Source organism: Balaenoptera borealis (assembly GCF_965194805.1).
Source record: "Balaenoptera borealis genome assembly, chromosome: 6".
In the NCBI taxonomy this organism is placed as follows: Eukaryota; Metazoa; Chordata; class Mammalia; order Artiodactyla; family Balaenopteridae; genus Balaenoptera; species Balaenoptera borealis.
The window spans coordinates 23,359,595-23,384,530 of record NC_138863.1 but is presented as its reverse complement, the minus strand read 5'-3'; the positions used below and the strand labels follow the sequence as shown (position 1 = coordinate 23,384,530).

The following is a 24,936-nucleotide window of genomic DNA, read 5'->3' as shown; positions in this document are numbered from 1 at the left end:
TATATTTACTTTTCTATCAGCCAAGAATGCTCTTCTCCCACATATCCACATGGCTTAGTCTCTCATTTCCTTCAGTTCCTTGCTCAAATATCACTTTGTCAGTTATACTTTCTCTGGCCACCTTATATAAAGTATCACAAACACCCCCCCATCATTCTCTACTTCAGTCTCTCTGTTTCTCTTATCTTGCTTTATTTTACTTCATAGAATATATCACCATCCACACTAGAATGGAAACTCCATTAGATAGGTAGGGACTTGGACATTTTTGTTAATTTCACCAGTGTCTGGACTAGTGCCTGGAGCATAGGAGATGTTCAGTTATATTTTATGCACCATGATGATATTAGTACTTAGCAATTCATTAATATTTTATTTTAAAAATATCTCACGAATATTGACATTTTAAATTTAAAAAGTTATATTGAAACTTATCACTATAAGCATTCCCTAAGACTTAACTTTTTGGGCTTCCCTGGTGACGCAGTGGTTAAGAATCCACCTGCCAATGCAGGAGACACGGGTTCGAGCTCTGGTCCGGGAAGATCCCACATGCTGTGGAGCAGCTAAGCCCGAGCGCCGCAACTGCTGAAGCCCACGTGCCTGAAGCCCGTGTTCCGCAACAAGAGCAGCAAGAGAAGCCACCACAATGAGAAGCCCGCGCACCACAACGAAGAGTAGCCCCCGCTTTTCGCAACTGGAGAAAGCCCATGTGTAGCAACGAAGACCCGATGCAGCCAAAAATAAATAAATAAGATTTTAAAAAGTGATTTAACTTTTTGAAATGTACATAAATTAAGCCAATGTAGTAGAAAGAAACAATATAAAGTCTTTTGTTTGATTTTATCCTAGGTATGAGTTAATACAGAAGGGAGTAACTGAACTTAGAGGTGGTGGGCATGTTCCAGATGTCTACACCCAGAATATGCTTTTAGAAAATGAGAACAAAATTTTGAAGAAAGACTTGAAGCACTATAAACAAGCAGCTGAGTATGTTATTTTTTAATGACTTTTTTTTTTTTTATTTTGGACTAAATAAAAGTAAGGCATTGAATTAGCTAATAGGTGGATGGTGGTTAATGCAACAGAGCTTTAACTCTGGAGAAATGAATTATATGTCAATTCTAGTTGGAAAGAATATGAAAGGCTTCACCAGCAAATTAATTGAACAGATGAGCAGAACACTCACAACTGTAATTCACCAACAAGAGTGGAATGCCGGGGGTTGTGCAGGAGGTTGTTAATTCGTTATGTAACATTCGCTTCCTTATGTATTTTGATAGTCTTATCATGACTTGTGGAAATCTTCCCCTGTGAGGTTAAGCTAATTTCTGAAATAATAATAAAATTATAGAAAGCTAGAGGAAGGAAGGAGCTAGTGTATTCTTAGTAGAGCAATTTCAGTATTTGAAAGTTGCCCGAAGAAAACTGTTATTTTGTAATTTCCTAGCATGAATTTATGCACAGAAGAGAAACTTAACAGAAACCAAATATCTCTGCATGTTTCTTTCTTTCTAACTTAATGAAAGACATGCAATTTTTGGCAAACAAATTTAGATAAATGGGCAGTGTTATCCTGGCAAAGACAAATATGTGAATGTGTTGACTTGGGGTGAACATACTTATCTAAGACAGTGTTAGATGAAAAATCAATGCTTAGATATGGAGTAGACAGTTTATGCTTTGTTCATTAATTTTTATTAAACATTTGAAGAGGGGCTTTCTCTGTTAAAGAATCATATTAAAACAAAAATTGGATAAACAGAACTACCATAAAGGAACATAATATTTCTAAGATCTTCGTAAAAAACTTCAATGTAAAGAAACGAGACTGTATTGTGCCAGGTAAAGGAAACATTTAAAATAAGCTTCTACTTTTGAGAGGTGGTGGTAAATAAATGATAATTTGTACGATTGTTTATTCAGTTATTATGTGCACTTACAGAAATGTATTTTGCAAGTTATACAACTTTCATATGATCTATGGACGTACTATTTGGGATTTTACATTTTAGATGGAAGTGTATGATGATCCACAGAATGATAGTACTAGAACCAGCATCCTCTCTATCCTCAGTTCCATTTCTCAGAAGTGGTTTGCACTCTTGGCCCTGACACTCACTGTGATTTAGTATAGACACCTAATGGATGCACTGGGAATTTGACACAGCAAATTTTTCAGAGTGCTGCCTGGCATAGTGTTTCAGTTCCTGATCTTTGAATTATTGCTTGAGTTTGCTAATTTCTTTTGAATAGGTAGAGCCTCTTTCTGCAATGAGTTTTGCCTCAGTGATATGAAATTATCATTTTTATTACTGGTTGTTTATTGAATATTATATTTAATAACTATAATCAAAACCATATAAACTGTTGCCCATGCAAATTATTAACTTAATGTTAAAAGAAACCGTGATTCAAACAGATATCACTCAAATGAAATCTGTCTCTTGTTCATGTTTACTAAAATATCAGATTACTAAATGTTTTTAAAATTTACTGTATTTACTAAAATATGGTTTTAGTTTCAATGGGCTTATGGTATCTCTCAAATCTATCTTACTTGATATAATTAAACTTATACAAATTAGAAAAGGAAAATATTTATTTAGTTTAAGCTACCTGACATGGAAAATTTGAAGGAAAGCTGCTTGACCCTTAGTAAATGCCTAATATTTATATCATTGAATGAATATTAAGCAAATTGTGCTTCACAGCCCCTTTTGATGAAGGATGTCCCTGTGGCCTAATTTTGTTGGATACATTCCCAGAAAATGGAGACTGAAATTTTGTAAAGAATTCCCAAAACTACCTCTGTCATGCTACAAGTTTGCCCCAAACTGTAAGTTTCATCACACAGGTTTTTCAATTTGACTTGTGAGGATATTTTCCCAGTAGGAATTAGTGATAAACATAGGATTCCCTTTAAGGAATATACATTAAAGTTTTCTTTTTTAGGATTAAGGCTGTTTCTTAAAGCAAGATAAATGTAGATGTCAAACACTTTTCTAATAATAATTAATATTTAATACATAAAAAGAGTCAGGTTACAGATGTGTTATATATTATCTTGATTAAACTGGTAGCATTTAGTGATGAATCTAGAAAAATCAGTGAAATCATATAGCTGTAAGCTTATTATTTATCTAGGGAAGATTTGCCATGGAAAGAGTACTGAACTTAAAGTTCAAATACCTAGCTTCCAATATTCTGCTACTTATTAACTCAGTTTCCTTATTGTTATACTGGGAATAATTATGCATAATATTATTAACTCCTAGGGAGTGATGTGATAACTAAATAAGACAATCTATATTAAAGAGCTGTGTAAATCACAAAGTGCTGTGAAAATGTCAGCAATTATTATCAATATCTCTAAAGGCTGTCATCCCTAGATTTTAAAAAATTATCATGTCATTATTTTTGAAATTCAGCAATGATGAAGCATGAAGGAAGAGATGAAAAGGGCAAATATTTCACTATAAAATATCTGAATTGCTATAATTAAAAAAGAAATTGTCTTTCTCTCCTGTAAGCAATGCCAATTTTAGAACAGAGGCTTTCCCTGTATTTGCTGCAAATGTAGATTATCTTCTAAAATATAAAATTTGGTGTATGGTGTATCTGTATGTTTCTTGATGGGTGTTAACCAGACTTATTGTGATTATTTTGCAATATATACAAACATCCAATCAGTATGTTGTACACCTGAAACTGATAGAATGTTACATGTCAATTAAATCTTGATAAATAAAAGGTTGGGAGAAAACTGCTTGGAAAATTTCTTTATGGATGTTTTTAAGGGAAAAACAGCATTATTAAAAAGATTTATAGTTACATTAAATATATTATTGAGTTGGCCAAAAAGTTCATTCAGAACGTCTTATGGCAAAACCTGAGTGAAGTTTTTGACCAACCCAATACATACTAGACACTGGAGAGGAATGATATAAGTAGTAGTTTGACATTCTTTCTTGGAAGATTAGAATATAACTGTACTTTTATATTGAAATGTAGACCAATTGTTATTTTAAATGCATAGGTCCAGAATTTAAGTGACCTCACATTTGCAGAGAACTGTTAGTTGAATGAAGACTAAAAATCATCACTTAGCGTTATCTTTCACAGTTAAGACACTATTTCATAAACCTTGTTTTATTTGGTAGTTGACCTGCCACAATATTCACCTCAGTCCGAGGTGCATAAAAACAATTATGGGTTTTATAATTAGAAACCTGTTTGCTTGATTTTGTTCTGTATCTTGACTAGCATATTATGTCTTCTGCTAAGAATATAGACTGCAAATATTCTCAATTGGATGGCTTACTCTTAAAATCATCATTGTATATAATACTTGTACTTAACATCCCGTAATCTGGCTTTCGCCCCGCCTATGCTACTCTGGTGTACAGCATCCTGTTTCATTCTTGTCCTCCCTCAGCTTCTGTGAGGACATGCTGTTCTGCCTCTACTTCTGCCTCATAGGCTCACATCCATGCTGTTTACGCTCTCTAAGGCTGTGCCGTGCAGTAAGATCACCACTAACTACATGCGGATGTTGACAGAATGTGCTGAATCAGGTGGTGGTAGGCGCCATGCAGAAAAAGAACACAAGTAAAGGAGAGAGAAATAAATGAGGTGCTGTTTTATACAGTGTAGTGAGGGACGTCCTCTCAGATATCTGACGAAACTGAAGGAGGAGGCTGTGTGTCAATTTGGGAAAAAGGAATTCCAGGCAGAGGGAAAAGGAAATATAAAGAGCCTATGTTGGGGACAGCTTGGCTTGTTAGCGGATGAACAAGGGGACCATAGTGACTAGAATCAGGGAGTAAGTGGTAGAGGCCTTTGTTAGAACTTTGCTTTTTTTTCCTTTGAGTGGGATGGTGAGGCTAATGGATAGTTTTGAGGAGAAGTATAATGTAAGGTGGCTCCTGTGTGGAAAATAGACTGGATGGGGGGACATAATGGAAACAGGGAGAACATTATATCCTGAATAACCTTCTTATAGGTTGACTTATCTTGTTACAACATAGTAATAATGAAGTCAAACTGGCTTCTTATGGGACAGTTAGGTTCTTGAAAGGACAACATCTGCTGTTATCAAATTCTGCATTACTTACTAACCCCAGTCAAACTTTGGTTCAGGACAGATATTGATATTGGATCAGATACTATGGATAGAGCAACACAAATGCATACTGTCTGCTATTTGTTAGCTATAAGAATATAATTATCTCTCAGTTTTCTCATATGTAAGTGGGGTGACATTACCTATCCTTGAGGGAATCATTTTAGTGTTTAGCACAATATCCATCACATGGTAAGTGCTCAGTAAGGATTAAATCAGTATTCTGTATTACAGTCTCATTTTTTTCCCTTTCAGAACATTCACTACAGTTTATGGATATATATGTATATATTTTATTTCCTTATTCTTTTTTTTTTAATACTCCTGTAAGGCAAAGATTATGCTTGTGTTACCCATCACAGTGTAATGAGCACTGTACCTAGTACACAGTATTATTAAGTGGGTGGAATAGCATTATCATCTTCATCAACTTTATTATTAGCAGCAGCAGTAACACTGAATAAACACCCAAGTGTGGCATCTTTTCCAGAAGGCAGGTACAAGGCAATTTATTTATTTGCTTATATATATTAACTTTTTAATTCTAAACAAATACCAAGCATATAGAAAATAAACAAAATAAAATAATGAACTTCTTGGGCCTGTCAGACAGTTTCAACACTTATCAACTTTCTGCCATTCTTATTTCATTTCTATCTCCACCCACACCCTACCCCACATCCTGTTTATTATATTATTTTTTACAGTTCTTTTTTTGTGTTATAATTTACATAAATTGAAATGTACAAGTCTTAGCTACATAATTTTGACAAACAGATGAAGTCTTGTAACCTCCATACTCATGTTACTATAGAACATTTCCGTCTATCCAGGAATTTCTTTTGTGTCCCCTCCCCTGGCAATCACTGTTCTGATTTTATTTTCCACCTTAGATTAGTTTTGCCAGTTTGAGAACTTCATAAATGGAATCACAGAATAGTCATTTCTTTGTGTTTGACATCTTCCACTCAGCTAAAATCTGTAAAATTTATATGTGATTTTTGCATTTATCAATAATTTGTTCCCTTTTATTGCTAAGTAGTACTCTATTGTGTAGTGTCTACCACAATTTGCTTACCCTTTTTCTATTGAGTTGTTTCCAACTGTGGTTATTATGAATGATACTGCTATGAACATTTGTGTACAAGTCTTTTTGTGAGGATGTGCTTTCTTTCTTTTAGATAAAAACTTAGGAATGGAATTTATGAAGGGTAGATGTATAAGAAACTGCTAGTCCATTTTCTAACATTCCAGTTGAATCATTTTACATTCTCAAGAGCAATATATGAGAGTTCCAATTGCTCCATATTGTCACCAACATCGCATTTTGTTAGTCTTTTAAATTTCAGCCATTTTAGTGGTTGTATGGTAGCAGCTTCTTGTAGTTTTGATATACATTTTCCTGATAACTAATGATATTGTGAACATTTTTTTTGTGTGTGTGTGTGTGTGCTTATTGGCCATTCATTGATCCTGCTTTCTGTGTAAATCTTTTGCCTGTTTTTGGTTGAATTAGTTGTCTTATTTTTGAGTTGTAAGAGTTCTTTATATATTCTGGTTACAAATCCTTTGTCAGAATATTGTGAATATTTTCTTCCAGTTTATGGCTTGATTCTTCAATTTCTTAATGGTGTCTTTGGCTGAGCAGAAATTTTAAATTTTGAGGAAGTCTAATTTATCTTTCTTACAATATTGCTTTTGCTATTTTGGCTAAGATACCATTGCCTACTCCCAGGTCACAGAAATATTCTGTTTTCTTCTAAAACCTTTAAAGATTTAGAATTTTTATTTCAGCCTGTGATCTACCTTTAATTTTTGTATACTGTGTGAGGTAGGAGCTAGAGGTTAATTTTCTTTCCTATAGGAATAGTCAATTGTTCCAGCACCATTCTTAAAAAGATTTTTCATCCTTCATTGAATTTCTTTGGCATTTTTGTTGAAAATCAATTGACCCTGTAATTGTGGGTCTATTTCTATACTCTATTCTGTTCCATTAGCCTCTTTGCTTATCCTTATACTAATACCACACTCTTGATTACCGTAAGTTTAATTAAGTCCTTAAAGTCAGATAGAGTTAGTCTTCCAGCTTTGTTTTTCTTTTTTTTTTTTTTTAAATTTATTTATTTATTTATTTTTGGCTGTGTTGGGTCTTCGTTTCTGTGCGAGGGCTTTCTCTAGTTGTGGCAGGCGGGGGCCACTCTTCATCGCGGTACGCAGGCCTCTCACCGTCGCGGCCTCTCTTGTTGTGGAGCACAGGCTCCAGATGCACAGGCTCAGCAATCGTGGCTCACGGGCCCAGGTGCTCCACGGCATGTGGGATCTTCCCAGACCAGAGCTCGAACCTGTGTGCCCTGCATTGGCAGGCAGATTCTCAACCACTGCGCCACCAGGGAAGCCCTGTTTTTCTTTTTTTAAAGACAGTTTGACTATCTTAGATCCTTTGCATTTTCATACAAATTTAAGAATCACTTTGTCAATTTCTATAGAAAGACAGGGGTGGGATTAGAATTAAGACTGAGTTGAATCTATAACAATTTGGGAAGAATGTGTGTGTGTGTGTGTGTACACATATATTTATACATACATACTTTTTTGGGGGGGAAGGATTGATATATTTATAAGTTTTAGTCTTCTATTTGTATGGTATCTCTTTCCAGTTATTAGGTTATCTTTAAGTTAATGCTGTATATTTGTGAAGGAGCTCGAAATTTGTGTCCTTTACATCTAATTATCTAATGTATACATTTTTGTTACATTGTGAACTCCATATAATAGGGACTTGTCTTGTGCTCAGTATATCCCCAGGGCCTGTAGCTGTGCCTGGAAAATAGGAGGGACTTATGTGAATGTGTGCTATTAACATTTTGGCTCTTTAAAAAGCTTTTGACAAAGTTCAACACCCATTTATGATAAAAACTCTCCAGAAAGTGGGCTTAGAGGGAACCTACTTCAACATAATAAAGGCCATATATGACAAACCTACAGCTAACATCATACTCAGTGGTGAAAAGCTGAAAGCATTTCCTCTAAGATCAGGAACAAGACAAGGTTGCCCACTTTTATTCAACATAGTTTTGGAAGTCCTAGCCATGGCTGTTGGAGAAGAAAAAGAAATAAAAGGAATCCAAATTGGAAAATAAGAAGTAAACTGTTACTGTTTGCAGATGACATGATACTATACATAGAAAATCCTAAAGATGCTACCAGAAAACTACTAAGGCTCATCAAAGAATTTGGTAAAGTTGCAGGATACAAAATTAATACACAGAAATATGCTTTTTAAAATACTTTTTATCTTATATTGGAGTATAGTTGATTAAGTTGTAAGTTGATAGTTTCAGGCTTACAGCAAAGTAATTCAGTTATACGTGTATCTATTCTTTTCCAAATTCTTTTCCCATTTAGGTTGTTACATAATATTGAGTAGGGTTCCCTATGTTATGCAGTAGGTCCTTGTTTGTTATCCGTTTTAAATATAGCAGTGTGTACATTTTTTTTTAATACACAGAAATCTCTTCCATTTCTATACACTAACAATGAAAGATCAGAAAGAGAGATTAAGGAAACAATTCCATTTACCATCGCATCAAAATAATAAAATTCTGAGGAATAAACTTACCTAAGGAGGCAAAAGACCTCTACTCAGAAAACTATAAGATACTGATGAAAGAAATCAAAGATACTAGAAACAGTTGGAGAAATATGCCATGTTCTTGGATTGGAAGAATCAATATTGTGAAAATGACTGTACTGCCCAAAGCAATCTACAGATTCAATGCAATCCCTATCAAATTACCAAGGGTAATTTTCACAGAATTAGAACAAAAGTTTTTACACTTTGACCAAAAGACCCCAAAGAGTGAAAGCAATCTTGAGAAAGAAAAATGGAGCTGGAGGAATCAGGCTCCCAGACTTCAGACTATACTACAAATGTACAGTAATCAAAACAATATAGTACTGGCACAGAAACAGAATTATAGATCAATGGAACAGAATAGAAAGTTCAGAGATAAACCCATGCATGTATGGCCACCTAATCTATGACTAAGGAGGCAAGAATATACAATGGAGAAAAGACAGTCTCTTCCATAAGTGCTGCTGGGAAAGTTGGACAACTACCTGTAAAAGAATGAAATTAGAACACTCCCTAACACCATAAACAAAAATAAACTCAAAATGGATTAAAGACCTAAATGTAAGGCTGGATACTATAAAACTCTAAGAGGAAAGTATGGGCAGAACACTCTTTGACATACATCACAGCAAGATCTTTTTTGACCCACCTCCTAGAGTAATGAAAATAAAAACAAAAATAAACAAATGGGACCTAATGAAACTTTAGCTTTTTAACAGCAAAGGAAACCGTAAACAAATTGAAAAGACAACCTCAGAATGGGAGAAAATATTTGCAAACGAAGCAACTGACCAGGAATTTATCTCCAAAATATACAAGCAGCTTGTGAAGCTCAATATAAAAAAAACAAACAACCCAATGAAAAAATGGGCAGAAGACCTAAATAGACATTTCTCCAAAGAACACATACAGATGGCTAATGAACACATGAAAAGATGCTCAACATTACTAATTATTAGAGAAATGCAAATCAAAACTACAATGAGGTATCACCCCACACCAGTCAGAATAGCCATCATTAAAAAATCTAGAAACAATAAATGCTGGAGAGGGTGTGGAGAAAAGGGAATCCTCCTACACTGTTGGTGGGAATGTAAATTGGTACAGCCACTATGAGGAGAGTATGGAGGTTCCTTAAAAAACTAAAAATAGAGCTACCATATGGCCCAGCAAACCCACTGCTAGGCATATATCAGGAGAAAACTGTAATTCGAAAGGATGCATGCACCCCAGTGTTCACTGTGGCACTATTTACAATAGCCAGGACATGGAAGCAACCTAAATGTCCATTGACAGAGGAATGGGTAAAGAAGATGTAGTACATATATACAAGGGAATATTACTCAGCCATAAAAAGGAGCAAAGTAGTCTCATTTGCAGAGACATGGATGGACCTAGCAACTGTCATACAGAGTGAAGTAAGTCAGAAAGAGAAAAACAAATATAATATTGCTTATATGTGGACTCTTGAAAAATGGTAGAGATGAACTTATTGCAAAGCAGAAATAGAGTCACAGATGTATAGAACAAATTTATGGTTACCAAGGGAGGAAGAGGGGGGGTGGAATGAATTGGGAGATTGGGACTGACATATATACACTACTATGTATAAAACATAACTAATGAGAACCTACCGTATAGCACAGGGAACTCTACCCAATGCTCTGTGATGACCTAAATTGGAAGGAAATGGAAAAAAGAGTGGATATATGTATACGTATGACTGATTCACTTTGCTGTACTGCAAGAAACTAACACAATATTATAAAGCAACTATACTCCAATAAAAATTAATAGAAAAACCATTTTGGCTCTTTAAGCTTTTAATAATTTTTAGAGTAGTTAGTTGATGATTTTTACCTCTTTTATAGTATTCCTTAGGAGTAGGCATCATTTTCCTTTTATGATGGGAATTTAAATAATTTTCTCTGAAGCTACGTCTTGCCCCATTTAGAGTACTGTCTTCCTTTGCTGAGCTTTTATAGTAAGGAAATGTAATGCAGACCAGAAAAGTTTTATTGAGAGTCCTGAAGATTAGGCAGGAAATAATACTGACTGGGATTACTTAATAGAAGATTAAAGTGTGCCATCTTAAAAATAATGAAATACTTGGTTTTATCTTCTGCCGGAAAATATAGGCATAACGAAAATTAAATGGCTGTTAATACTGAGAAAAAATTAGGTGCTTTACTAATAGGCCCTAATTTCACTTACAAAATTCACTTCTATGAAAGGTCAAAGAGTACCCAGCATTTCCAAAGACACATTTAATTTAATGACTTTCAGAAACACACACTGTGGATAAAGATAATAATGAGGCCCATAAAATTTCATGCTTTAGTGTTTAGGTAATTGCTTGTTAAATTAAGAAGGTATTTTCTTCCAGACATGGGTATACCCCTTTCTTTTTTGGTTAAGAATATAATGAAAGTTTGCATCTAATCTAGCTGAGTAGTATTTTGGCTATCTGACAATTATTCCAATAATAATTGTAGTGGGTTAAACTAATTTATTTATAACCAATTGAAGAGAATGAAATAGTTGGTAATTATTTAGTACTGTTATCAGAAATTACTTTGATTCAAGTTTGCACACAAAAAAATACATGACAAAGATGGCCTACTTTGATTGGTGCATGTAAACAAGAAAATGTTTATATGATACCTTTTGCCAAATTATGATAACAGAATAACTCAATAAATCTATTATTAAAAGCTTAGTAAAAACTATTCAGTTAATAAAAATTATTTTACTTGGAGCATTCAGTTAAAAATAATTTTTTAGAATACATTATTAAATTACGTTACTACGTTAAACATGGAGTTTTGGGGACAGTGCTTTTATAGTACGAAAAAATATGAGTATCTTGATATTTTATAATTTAATTATATATTTTGATATGCTGCTTTCCTGAAATGGGGAAGTTAGTCACTCTGCCATCTCATTAAGGAAAAGCATTTAGTAGTGTGTTCTTTATGATATACGAATCTAAATAGAATGTTTCACTGAATAACTTACTTCATTGTACTTGAAATAGAATTTATATATTTGGTGTCTGTCTTCATAAAAGTTTTTCTTAAACACAACAATGCTCTACTAATATAATGAGAAAATACTATATAGTTTAAATATTAATTGCTTATATGAATATTTCAAACTTTATTTTTTAGTACAACTTTTATTTTCCTTTTATTAAGCAAATGGGCAGCAGGAAGGTCATAATAGGAGAAGCATCACCATGAAATGAATTTAAATTGTTTCACTGAGTAAACTTCATTTGTGCAAACAGAAAGCAAGTCTCTGAAAACCAGTTTAATGGTCAGAAAAACTTTATAAAGTCCAATACTTCAATCAGTTCCTATGCTTTCTTTCCTGGGATGAGTACAAATAGGACTTTAAGTGTATATTTAAAAAGTGAGTTGATGCAGTGCTGCACATTTGCGGTTCTGCTTAAGAAACTCTGCAATATTATTTTTCTAAGTTTTTTTTTTTTTTTTTAAACTTTGGGTTTTTATTATTTATTTATTTATTTATTTATTTATTTATGGCTGTGTTGGGTCTTCGTTTCTGTGCGAGGGCTTTCTCTAGTTGCGGCAGGTGGGGGCCACTCTTCATCGCGGCGCGGGCCTCTCACTATCGCGGCCTCTCCCGTTGCGGAGCACACGCTCCAGACGCGCAGGCTCAGCAATTGTGGCTCACGGGCCTAGTTGCTCCGCGGCATGTGGGATCCTCCCAGACCAGGGCTCGAACCCGTGTCCCCTGCACTGGCAGGCGGATTCTCAACCACTGCGCCACCAGGGAAGCCCCTAGTTTTTTTTAACCTATTATGGGTTTACATTTCAGATACGATAAATAAAATATAAGCTCATGAAGTAATTCATCAAGTTGCTGTAGACTCAAAATGGAGTTTTAGTAGACTCAAAATAGATGTTCATAAAGTTTAAATTCTTTTATAAAGATATACATAAAGATCAGTGTTACTAATAATCATGTATCCTGATATTTTTGATCCCTTAGAGGATATTTACCTAGTGGCATGCCCCCTATTTTAGGTAGATAAATGTAGCTGTTTGAGGAATTGAATATATCTGTTCTGCTATACTAAACAGTAATATGATGATGATGATGATGGTGATTACAGTAACATTTATTGAATATTTTCTATGTGCAAGATAGTATATAAGACACTTTACATACTTTTCTTGTAAGGGAATGTGAATTCAAGTGATGTTCTTGTGTTTTCACAACAAAATGCCAACTCAGCCATTTATCTTTTCTAGTCATTCTACTTAAACTCTCTCCTCCTTTTCACTCACTTCTCTACTCATTAGGCACATTTTGGTGGCAGAGGGGTTCTCTCTTTTGTTTGGTCCATCTTCTCTCACACATACACACAGAGTTAAAACCTGGAAAGAAGAAACTGTTTGTTTATCTAATAGTTGGAATATTCCACAGATTATTTTTCAAGTCTCAATATTTTAATCAACATTTTCTTGTGCCTTCAAGATTGTTGGCATGGAAATGAAGTTGAGGGTTAGATGGTTAGACCATGAAGTACTGTGACACGATGTTTATTTACATGTGGTCAAAACTACAACATTGACAGTAGAATGAAGAACAATACAGGTCATCCAAAATAAGTGGGAGATGGTAGGGGAGAAAGAAAGAAACTTGGAAGAATGGAAAAGACACTTTCACCATATGCCACGTGTGGCTTGATCTTGCAGCAAGAAGTCTCACTGATCATAATATGTGCCATCATCAGAAGTCTGAAAACCTAAACTCATACCACTGCTCTGGCAGTATCCCAGCCACCATTCCTCAATGATTGCTCTGACATAGCTCCTGAAGCAGAAATCTATTGCATGCATTTATTTCATATAATCTGAATTTTGAAATATGAGAGGCAGATTTATTCCATTCTGATCTTTTTGCGAGCTGTCAGTACTCTAATTTAGTCCATCCATTTTTCAGAATGTTAGAATCTCAGTGCAGAAGCACTTTGTCAGTTAACTAAGACTGTTAGATAACCACTTTTACATTATAAATTATATTTTACATTATTACATTGGAACTAACTTACATTGTAGAGGTGGGGGAAACATTCCCATTAATTTTTTCACATACGACTTGGGCTGAGAAAGAATACTCTTGCTTGCTTTATGCCAGGGATCTACAGAAGATATATCCAGTTGAAGAATGCTTCTGTATCACAACACTGATATTGAAGACTTTCCTCATTAAGTTACCAATTATTTTAGTAATATGATCTGTAGGTGGTGTATATTTTTCACATGCCTTACCAGAATGAAATCTTGGTTTTCTAGAATTTATACGCTTTCTTTTTTACAATTGTCAGAACTAAGTAGCCCACTTAACCATATATTCAAGCAAGTTCAGAATTAAATTTTGTAAGTTCAGAATTAAATTTTGTAAAGTCTTTTCCTTTATTTGTAATTATTTTTAATTATCCTATTTTATATGTATTTCAATTTTATAAAAAAATTGTCTTTGAAAATAGATGGATTATGTGTTATTGTGGCAGCATACCTTTAATTTTCCTTTATTTAAATGAAATGTGAATAAATGATATTTTTGAAACTACCGGTTTTAGCCTGTTCATTCCCCACCCCCATGTATGTTATGTTGGTTGGGATATTTCAATGAGAATTATAGTGGAATCTTTGCTTTTCAATAATCTTTTGAATTGCTTAGTACTGGATTTGAACTGATAAGTAAATAATTTTTTCAGAAAAGAATTAGCAGTGATTTTTAAAGTTGTTATTATTTTTATTTTTCAGCAAGGCTAGAGAAGATCTGCTGAAAACTCAGAAAGAACGTGATTTTCATCGAATGCACCACAAGAGAACAGTCCAGGAGAAAGACAAATTAATTAATGACCTCAAAGGGTAAGCTGCTAGTATTTGTTGGCATATTTATTAAAGAACTATTTAATTTGTGTTAAGCCATTTGGCCATGGAAGAAGGTTCCAGGTAAAGTTATTCATTCAGCATTTATTGAGCATCTTCTGTGTGCCATGTGTTTGATACAAAGATGAGCAAGTTTAGGTCCTTGCTGTCAAGGTTCCCAGAGACTATTAAGATGTGTGATGGGGGAGGAGTTAAACAGAAATATAGTGAAATATACTGCATTGTTTTTATGCAAGCCAAGAGGTGGTCACCCCAACCAGATTGGAGAGTGAGATGGTTCAGGGACCTATTTCTAAAGGAAATGCATTCTAAAGTATGAGTTAACAGAGTGAGAGAGTGGGGTCAGAATCCTGTGCAAAGGCACCAAGTCACTGGAGGAACATGACATGTTCGCCAAATTGTAAGCATGGAGAGCAAAGTGCAGAAGCAGCTTGACAAGGGCGAGGTGGAGGGGGCCACATACTGCATAACCTTGAGTTTATCCTAAGGCTTTTAGAAATTACTCTAATGATACTCAGAATCACTTCCCTCTGCCCTCTTCCTCTCCCTGACCCTCCCCACCCCCGCCAAATAAGAAAATAATTTATAATCTCTAACTAAAATTCTCCTTTGCTTGTTCTAGGGCAGTGCTGCCCAATAGAACTTTCTGTAATATTATAAATATTTTATATCTGCACTCCCCCAGATGATAGCCATTAGTCACATCCTCTACTAAGCACTTTCAGTGTGGCTAGTACAACTGATGAATTAAATTGCTGATTTTATTTAATTTTAATTAATTTAAGTTTAAATTTAAATAGCCACATTTGGCTAGTGACTACTGTATTGAACAACATAGCTTAGGGGTGGTCAGGATAATTGCTGTCTTTTGTAGTGATTATGGTCATTATGGCTATTATGATTTCTTAATTATAGGCTGTCTCGAAAGAATCAATGTACTTTCTAACTTAGCAATATATTAGAAATTAGCGTTTTTCTGATTTTTCTTAATTGAATCTCTATAGAAATCAAACACCAGTTTAATGAAAGAGAGATTGCATTAACTTGACAAAAATGCCTTGAGAGTGTTTATTCATTGACTTTAATCAACGCTTTTGGTTTCATATTTTGGTCTAAATTATTTTTTTGGTTCATAAAATTGTTCCAAGTTCAGAAAAATTCAGAAAAAAGTATTTGAAATGATTTGTTTTCCTCTTAACAAAAACATTAATTGAGAAGTAGTACAATGTAATGGAAAGAGCTTGGATTTTGGAGTCAATTAAACATTGGAAGCCTGGCTCCACTACTTACCTTTGTGTGCTCATTGTAATTCTGTTTCTTATCTGTAAAAATTGTCATAAGAAAAGTACCTAATATAGTGTCTGGAACATAATAGATAGTAAGTACTCTGCACATACCCTAACATTGAAAGTATGTGCTAAATATATACTATTTCATGTAGATTTCCCTTTTGCATTTTTATACAGGTCTCTTTTTAGAACTGTATATTGTATTTTGTTTTAAAAAATTTTATATTTTAATATTTGGGAATTAATTTTATATCTTTTATATTTGGGAATTATTCTACTCTCAGGACAATAAAGAGGCCTGTGGCTCTTCTGAAGTCATGTAGAAGTCTATAAAGGTAGCGAAGCTTTTTCTTGTACAAAGATAACTAATTGCTGTGCCTTCATCAGGGTGAGGTACCCATTTGCCCAGAGGAAAAGCCCAAAGGTATTTTAGTAGTTGTGTGTGTGTGTGTGTGTGTGCGTGCGTGCATACACATACACATACGTGAGTTTGAATCACAGTACATTCTTCATGGGAAAGATCTCAGGTTTGAGTCCATTCTCACCCTCTGTGCTGATACAAGCAGGCTTCAGTACTTCAGTTACTTGGGTTGATGACAGTCTCAGAGCACCTTTGTATCCAGCTGTGGCAGCTGAAATATGATTGTTCACGGTTGCTGATGTTCTATTCATGGTAAATTGTTGTTTGAGTTTTTGTTTTAAATTATTTTTTTGAGACTTCTAGCCTATGTGTAAAATATATCATACTTGTTAAATTTCCTAGAATGTTTAAAGAGAATACTATTATAATTTATTTCATGTAAAAATTCAGCATTTTCAGATTATACTTTTTGTAATCCTTAGGGGCCCCAGTGAAGAAATCCACATTACATTGGAATATAACTACACTTAGTGTATATTCAGATAGCCTTTATTTCCATATTTAATCAGTAAGAATAATGTCTCCATTGGACCATGTGGATAAATCACTAATATATTTTTTCTCAGGACCTAAAACAAAATTTCGTTGATGACCTGAGAGTCACAAAAAAACTAGTCATGAAGTTAATCAATCACCAGTGAAGTTAATCAGTCAGCAGTGAACACCTTATCTTGTAATTGCGCCATTGCATAATAAATCAGCTATAGAGAAGAGGGTTTTTGATTCCAGGATAAGTTAGGGTCTGAGTTCTCTGTGTCATATTTTACCCAAATATTTCAATGATGTGTCTTTTTATCATAAACAACAGAAAGTTAACCTTAATGTTTTCTCTAAATTGTTCAACTAAGTGGTAATATGTTGCTTTTACCTGTCAATTTTTCAGAATTTCCTGTTTAACATGAGTGACTTATTATGAATGTACTTATTTTCAGAATTTTTAAAACCAACAATTAGAACTTATAAGTGGATGAATTATGAGGTTCTTATGGAATTTATAAAACAGTTACACTCTTTCAGTCTGATTAAACAGAAGATTTCTGTGAATGTTGTTTCCTTGTTATATCTTATTGGTATTTATGTGTTGCTAATTCTTTGCACAGAGGATAATCCAGTCATGTCTCATGAATGAGTAGATGCCAAAATCATCAATAATGTTTATACTTCAATTGCCCACAAACTCAGCACACAATGTTTTGTGTATATAACTCTATACCTGAATATGTGTTTACAAATGTATAAATGTCCCTAGAAGTGTATAGTATATAGCAAAATGTATATATGCTAAGTACATTAAGTAGAATAGGGGATGAAATTATACATACTACTTATATCTTTTATTTTATTACTCTGTCTTGCTTTGCTGAGTGTGACTGAATTAATACACACTAAGTATAACATATATATAAAATACATATTATTATATATAATATAATATAAATATATATCATAACTTTAATGCTTAGGTATTATTACTGTCATCAATGAAGTATAATCAAAATTATGTTGAGAAATATGATTTATAAATCAATGGCTTTCATAAATATATTCATGAAAATATTTTATAAAATGAGGACTACTGTCTTAATTTTTTAATAAAAACAAATGTAAAATTATTTTGGGGGACTTCTGCTTTGAGTCATGTCAGAATAACTGGTATAAAGCTAGCTCTCCAGCTGGTACTGGACTAGCTGTCCACTGTAACGAACTACAAAACTGGACAGAATTTTTGGTGTTGTTTTTTAGAGTAGAACTGGGATGTCTAAGAGGAGGGAAATACACAAAGTGAGCAGCATGATCAGCCCAGATTTCTGTCTGGAGGCACTTTGCAGAAAATAGTATGACAAGGTGGGACCCAAGCAGACCACGGTAGTCTTGACGAGCTGACGAGGCAGAGGTCAGAGTTCAGGGCTGCTGAGAGAGCTAGAATTTGCAGGACAGGGTGCGCAAAAGGAGGGAGGAACATGAAAAGGTACTTGAGAAATATCTGTAGTGGTTCCTTTTAGTCTTTGACCAGATACTAAGTTGTGGAAGTACATGGTAAGAGGACATGAAGCCTGCAAAGAACAACTCCTGGGCAACTGTGTGCCAAATGGAGATTCCAGAGATTGCAGATGTAGGAGTTCTGACCAGCTACAATGGAGAAAGCTCACTGAGTACTCCGAGCACTCAGTTAAGACCCTGGATAAACCCTGCCATAGGAGCTGAGCTATTCTAGTCTTGGAGAAGGAACTATTTTAGACTTGCCCTATAAAAAGCTTAAAGGTAAACTTCGAAAGGCCTCTGCAGCAGCTTGCAGCACAGCTGAAGTGTTAGCTCTTTCTAGGGCAGGAGGGCCACCTCTGCAAGCCCATAGGGCCTGAGGAGGAGCGCTACAGAAACAACATTGTCAGGGACATCCTGAGAACCAGAGAAAAAGAAGTCATTTCATATTGATGAGAGTCAGTTCATCAGAAAGATATAATATGCATGATTCTAATATAAGACTTGAAAATATATGAAGCAAAACCTGATAAAGCAGAAAGGAAAAATAGATATTTCCATAGTTATAATTGGAGATTTTAACATTCCTCTTGTAACACTTATTAGAAAAATAGGCAAAAATTCTCAAGTTGACAGAACAGGACAAATTAATTGTGCATAATTGACATTTCTTGAATTCTGTCAATACTTTGGACTTTTCAAGTGCCTATGGAATGCTCACCAAAATAGGTCGTATGCTGAGCCATAAAACAAATCTCTATAAATTTCAAAGAATTGATATCCGTACAAAGTATCTCTGACCTCAATCAAATTAAATTAAAAATCAATGACAAAAAGCTCTGGAAAGTTTCCAAATACCTGGAAATTAAGTAACATATTTCTAAATCACCCATGAATCAAAGAAGGAAATGAGAAAATATTTGGAACTGAATGATTTAAAATGTAACATTAAAATTTGTGGGATTCAGCCAAAGCAGTGCATAAAGTGAAATTGATAGCTTATATTAGAAAAGAAGAAAAATTTAAACCAATGGTCTAATCTTGTACCTTAGAAGCTCAAAAAAGAACAATTAAATACAAAGAAAGAAAAGATCAGAAACCAATAAACTAGCAAAGGTATAAACATAATACAAATTCAACAAAATCATATATTGGTTATATAAAAATATAACAAAACTGACAAAATTGATAATAAAATTGTCAAACCCTAGATATACTAATTATCACCAAATGTTGCCAAAGAGGTGAAGTAACCAGGAGTCTCATATATTGCTGTTGGAAGTATAAATTACGACCCAGCAATTCAACTCCTAGGTATGGTTTCTAAGATAAATGAGGGTATATAACCAAAAATATCTTATATGACATGTAAGAATTTTCATAGAAACTTTATTCATAATAGCCCCAAAGTGAAAACAACTCAGTTCTTCATCAGCATAATATTGGATAAACACATTGTAGAGTATACATACAAAGGAATAGTACAATAAAAAGGAATGAATTACTGATATATACAACAACATGGAAGGATCTAAAAAAAAAATTAAGCTGAGTGAAATAAGCCAGTTTCTGAAGAGAACATATTCTATTATTCCAAGTATATGAAGGTCTAGAATCTCCTGAAATGTTAGAAATGCTCTATATTTTGATAACAATGTGGACTACCTGGGCATGCATGAAAACTCTGAACTGTAATACTTAAGATCTATATATTTCACTCCATGTAAATCACACTTCATAAAAACAAAAACATATTTTGAAAACATTTTCAAATAAAACAGATTCTTAAAATTTACATCATACATTGAGATGAATTAAGATATCAAAATATTTTATACTTAATTTTCTTAATATGAGGTTATTCATACTTGTTTTCAAGACCATCCTTAATTTTGATGTGAATGACACCCTTTCTGTTTAATCATCTGTTTTCTTTTTGACAATTGTCTTTTTGAAAATTGTTTCTGAATTAAAGAAACTGCAATTTTGTTTTCTGTCAATGAATAGCAGCAACTTCTGGGTGCATACTTGAATACAGCAAAAGGAAACAGAGAACTAGTTAACTCAAGAGAAATGTGATTTTCCCACCTCCACCTAGGTTGCAGGGAAGTTGCATGCCAAATAATACTTCTTGCACTTCTTGGCTCTGTTGTGTTGACTTTTATATGGTTAATTCATTTCTTATGCCAATGCAAAAAAATAGAAAAAAAGATTTAGATGTTAGATGGAAATCACTGATTTAACTCAATTACCCTTTAAGATGCCCTTTATTTTTCATAGGTTGAAGTTACATTACGCATCTTATGAACCAACTATAAGAGTATTATATGAGAAGCACCACGCTTTACTGAAGCAGAAAATGCTGACGTCTTTGGAAAGAGACAGAGCAGTGGGACAGGTAAAGAGACCATCCAAGCTACCTGAAAATGATTTTTAACCATTTATTTTTTATAACATTATTAGAAATATTGGTTTTGTTTCTGAGTTAAATTTTAAAAGATTTCCCCCAATTGTCATGCTGTAAAAAAGATTAATTTGGAAACATCCAGGAAAAGTATTTTATCCATTTTAAAACTACAAAGATTATTATTGAATTAAAATTATTTAATTAAAATATAACTTTTTAGGAGATTATTAAAATATAGTTACAGAGAAGAACTCAGCCATTAAAACATAACAACATTTAAACTGGGTTTTAAATGCCAGCTTTGACAGCTATAAACCTGGACCTTACCTAAACACTTTAAACTCAGATTTCTCATACATAAAGTATAGCCACAATGACCTATCTTTTAATATTGTTGTGAAACTTAGATGGGTTAATGAATAGAAAGTCCATGCAATTCACCCCCAAATGAATATTTGAAACACCTAGTTACTGACCCAATTTTCAGCCATTTTTGCTGTTGACACCCTTTTTCATTCTTCTTGCAGGGTTTTTTTATAGGCCTAGGCCTAGGGTAGTGGTGAGGAATCTCTAGTATAGAATTCAAGAAAAATGAAACAAAATGTTTCTTGACCACATTAAAAATATGTAACACTTTATTAGAAAATATAAAACTGCTACTATGCTTAACATTCTTTTATTGTTTTCCGGAGATTTTAATTTTTGGTCAAACTTTCAGAAGCTACAGAAGCTTGCACGATGGTTACAAAAGTGTGAATGATTTTATTAAGACTACTTTAATCAACTGTATATTGTCTTTTCTTGAGTGTAATCTTCAGCTACTAAAATGAAAACATCACTTTTCTCCTTGTTTCTTTGTGCTTGAAATTTAATTGTGTATTCTTGAATGTATGAATTGCATTAATGGTAATATTGCATAAAAATAGTTTAATAATAGTTTACATTTTTATGGTACTGTATTGTCAAGCCTTCAGAATTTCATCTCTTTGCTCTTTTTCATCTAACCTGTCCCCACAGCCTCCCAACAAGAGACACAATTCTACAACCTGGAACACTGTGAGCTAGATTCAGGTTGCTCCTGCTTCTTTTCCTGCCACAAACCAACTTAGACTTTTGCTCCTCATCTTACTCTCCTTTTCCCCCTGTTCTCATGCTCATCTCCCTATTACTCTTCTCTCAGGAGGAATCCATCAGTCCCCTGGCCATACATTCCCAAGTGACCACGTATACTTTGGCATCTCTGACAGACCACTCAGACTAAGTTTCAATATTCAAGGATATCAGGGCCTTCCAGGCATCCATGATGGCAGGTGCCTACACTCCCCTCCAGATTGTTGATTTCTACATCTGCCATCTATCTATCACTGGACTGGATCTTCCAGTCAATATCATTGTGATTAGGGCTAAGTTATCTTCCTGGAATGGCCATCAGTTCCCCTATCTCTAACATGAGGTTAGATCAAAGGCCATATTAAGGACATATTTAGGCCACATACAGTCTTTGGGTTTCAGATTGCTCATCACTGGTTTAGTTACAAGAGCTAAGGATTAGGAGTGATAGGAATCAGCCCCAGCTGTGCTGCAAAGTAGCCATGTGAACATTCAGGTAACTTTACATATATGTCTCTTTTCTCATTCATTAAACGAAGATAAAATTACTTGCCTTATGATTGATATGTATCTAAAATGAAAACGTGTTTAAAAATGAAAATCATTCTCTCTATGAGGAAGGGTTGAATTTTACACACTACCATTCAGATGTGTAAAGAACTGTATCTTCATTATCTACAACTTATTTTGTCTTTGAACCCCTACTCCTGCTGAAGGCAAAATAAAACATAACCTGCTATTAAAGACTATCCAGATCTTTCTGGGTTAAAACAGTCTCTTTGAGTTTAACACAGGGTGTTTGAATGTTATATTAACTGATTGTTTAGCTAAAACATATCTGTCAGTGTTAATTTTCTGTCTTCAGATAGCATCCTTTTCTTCTCACTCTTCCCAGATGGCTCCTGGTACAAGAGACCCTTATGTGTCCACTGGCCCGAAGTCTACATGCTATCCTTTCGGCCTTCACTTTCTAGTGTAGTGTGACTGGTTTGGTTATATTCCTGGTGTTTAGGTACATGGTTCTGGGTGGTTCTTTTGAGTGTGAACCTAATATACCTTGCTTATTCCATGGCCTCTGCTACACCATCTGTGAGATCCTTAACATCTGCACCTCATTGTCCTGACTCTCATTCATTGTCATTTCCTTAAAAACCTTATCTTAATGACCATTTAGCTTACCGTGTTTCTCTAAACATATAGACTTCTCAAATACTTTGCATGAAGAAAGGGTTAGATTTTAGAATTTTTAATGCTATTTAGTTTGTATATAAGAGTAAAAGTATACTGTGAGATGACAAAAATCTAATAAGTATGTGTTTTCAAATTCTTTTGATAGATAATAAACAATGTAACTTTTATTTATTTTTAAAAAATATTTGTTTTATTTATTTATTTTACTTATTTTTGGCTGTGTCAGGTCTTAGTTGCGACACGTAGGATCTTTGTTGAAGCCCGCGGGATCTTTTGTTGCGGTGCACAGGCTCTTCGATGCAGCACATGGGCTTCTCTATAGTTGTGGTGCCCGGGCTCCAGAGTGCGTGGGCTCTCTGGTTGCGGCACGCGGGCTTAGTTTCCCCGAGACATGTGGGATCTTAGTTCCCCGACCGGGGATCAAACCTGAGTCCCATGCCTTGGAAGGTGGATTCTTTACCACTGGGCCACCCTGGAAGTCCCCAACTTTTAAATTTATTTAAGTCTTATGGAAACATCTATAATTTAATTAGTTTCAGCTTTACAAAATTACTGAAAATGTCCAAAGTTCTGAATTAGAGCCCCATGTTTCAAAAAAGATAAAATATAATTTATTTGTTAGTATATATGTGTATAATAGATTACATTTTATCATTTTTGGATCATGGGGTTCAATTTAGGATAAATTCTAAAAGATACATACATATATATGTATGTATTTCTAGGTCTGTCTGCTGAGAGGGTCTAGAAGTAATGACACTGCAGTAGCAACAAGTATACCCAGTGCCCAATATCAATTTCTAATACTATTCTCCAATAAGAGGAAGTAGTTAGTGCTCCTTGGAGAAGTGGCTGAGTGTAGCCTGGGCAAGGAAAATACAAGATGAGCCCGGGTGAGCATTTGGGGCATCATGTTGTGCTAGAAAGTAGGAAATGTTCATAATGTAAAAAAGAAAACAAGGAAGGAAGGAAGGAAAGAAGGAAGGAAGGAAGGGAGGAAGGAAATACCCAATACGATAATGGAGTATGTCAAAGGACAAAGGAACTATTGTGGGCAACTATAGATGGACCACCAACCAAATTTGGTTTGGATGTTGAGCCTGATGATGTACCATGGTAATGCATGGCATTAACAGGGGAAACAGGGTATACAGGAACTCTCTGTACCGTATTTGCAACTTTTATGTAAATTTTGCACTATACTAAATAAGAAATTCATTAAAAAATTTTATAATCCATTTGGCATCCAAGAATAGATATAAAATTTTCACTTTTTTTCCCACCCAGGCATTTCAGGAGCACTAATCCATAGATTACAAATTATTATCTGATATTTTCCATTAATAAAGAAATGTTGCTACTCAATGATAGTAGAAAAATGTGTGTATCTGTATATAATTAAATAGATTATATTTTGTGTTGGCATAATCATATAAGGGTCATTGAGATAGCTTTTTAAGGTTGAAATTTTAATTTAAGTCCGTTGTTCAGGAAATATCAGTAAATGGTATGCCACCAAACTAACAAATTGAATAAAACAAGGAGTAAGTTTGTTGGTGGAAAATGAGTTAAGAGTTTTAGGATAACAACAGTCTCTTCATATTTTACTTCTCAAGTAATACTTACCTCATCTTTTATGGACATAAAGATGAATTAGGCTGTTGTGAAGCAATTTCAACAGAGGAGAAAACTCTCAAAGTAGACACCTCAATAATTATCATTAAAAGTGTGCAACGAGTATTGTTGTCTCAGGAAACTATGCTGTGAAATAAATGTTTCAGACGTTTACCCATAATAGACACTTAATACTTGCCATGGAATTGAATTTAAACTTAAAATTATGTTTTCT

General features: G+C 34.2%; 1 protein-coding gene across 1 annotated transcript in view; it reads left to right on the top strand.

The window, feature by feature from the left end:
- SPAG16 (sperm associated antigen 16) overlaps positions 1 to 24,936 on the top strand; it is an 868,000-nt gene that overhangs the window by 39,472 nt on the left and 803,592 nt on the right. The window contains exons 6-8 of the mRNA XM_082395857.1: positions 853 to 990; positions 14,561 to 14,668; positions 20,660 to 20,777. Coding sequence (XP_082251983.1) covers positions 853 to 990; positions 14,561 to 14,668; positions 20,660 to 20,777 — 364 coding nt within the window. The remainder of the gene's footprint in view (positions 1 to 852; positions 991 to 14,560; positions 14,669 to 20,659; positions 20,778 to 24,936) is intronic.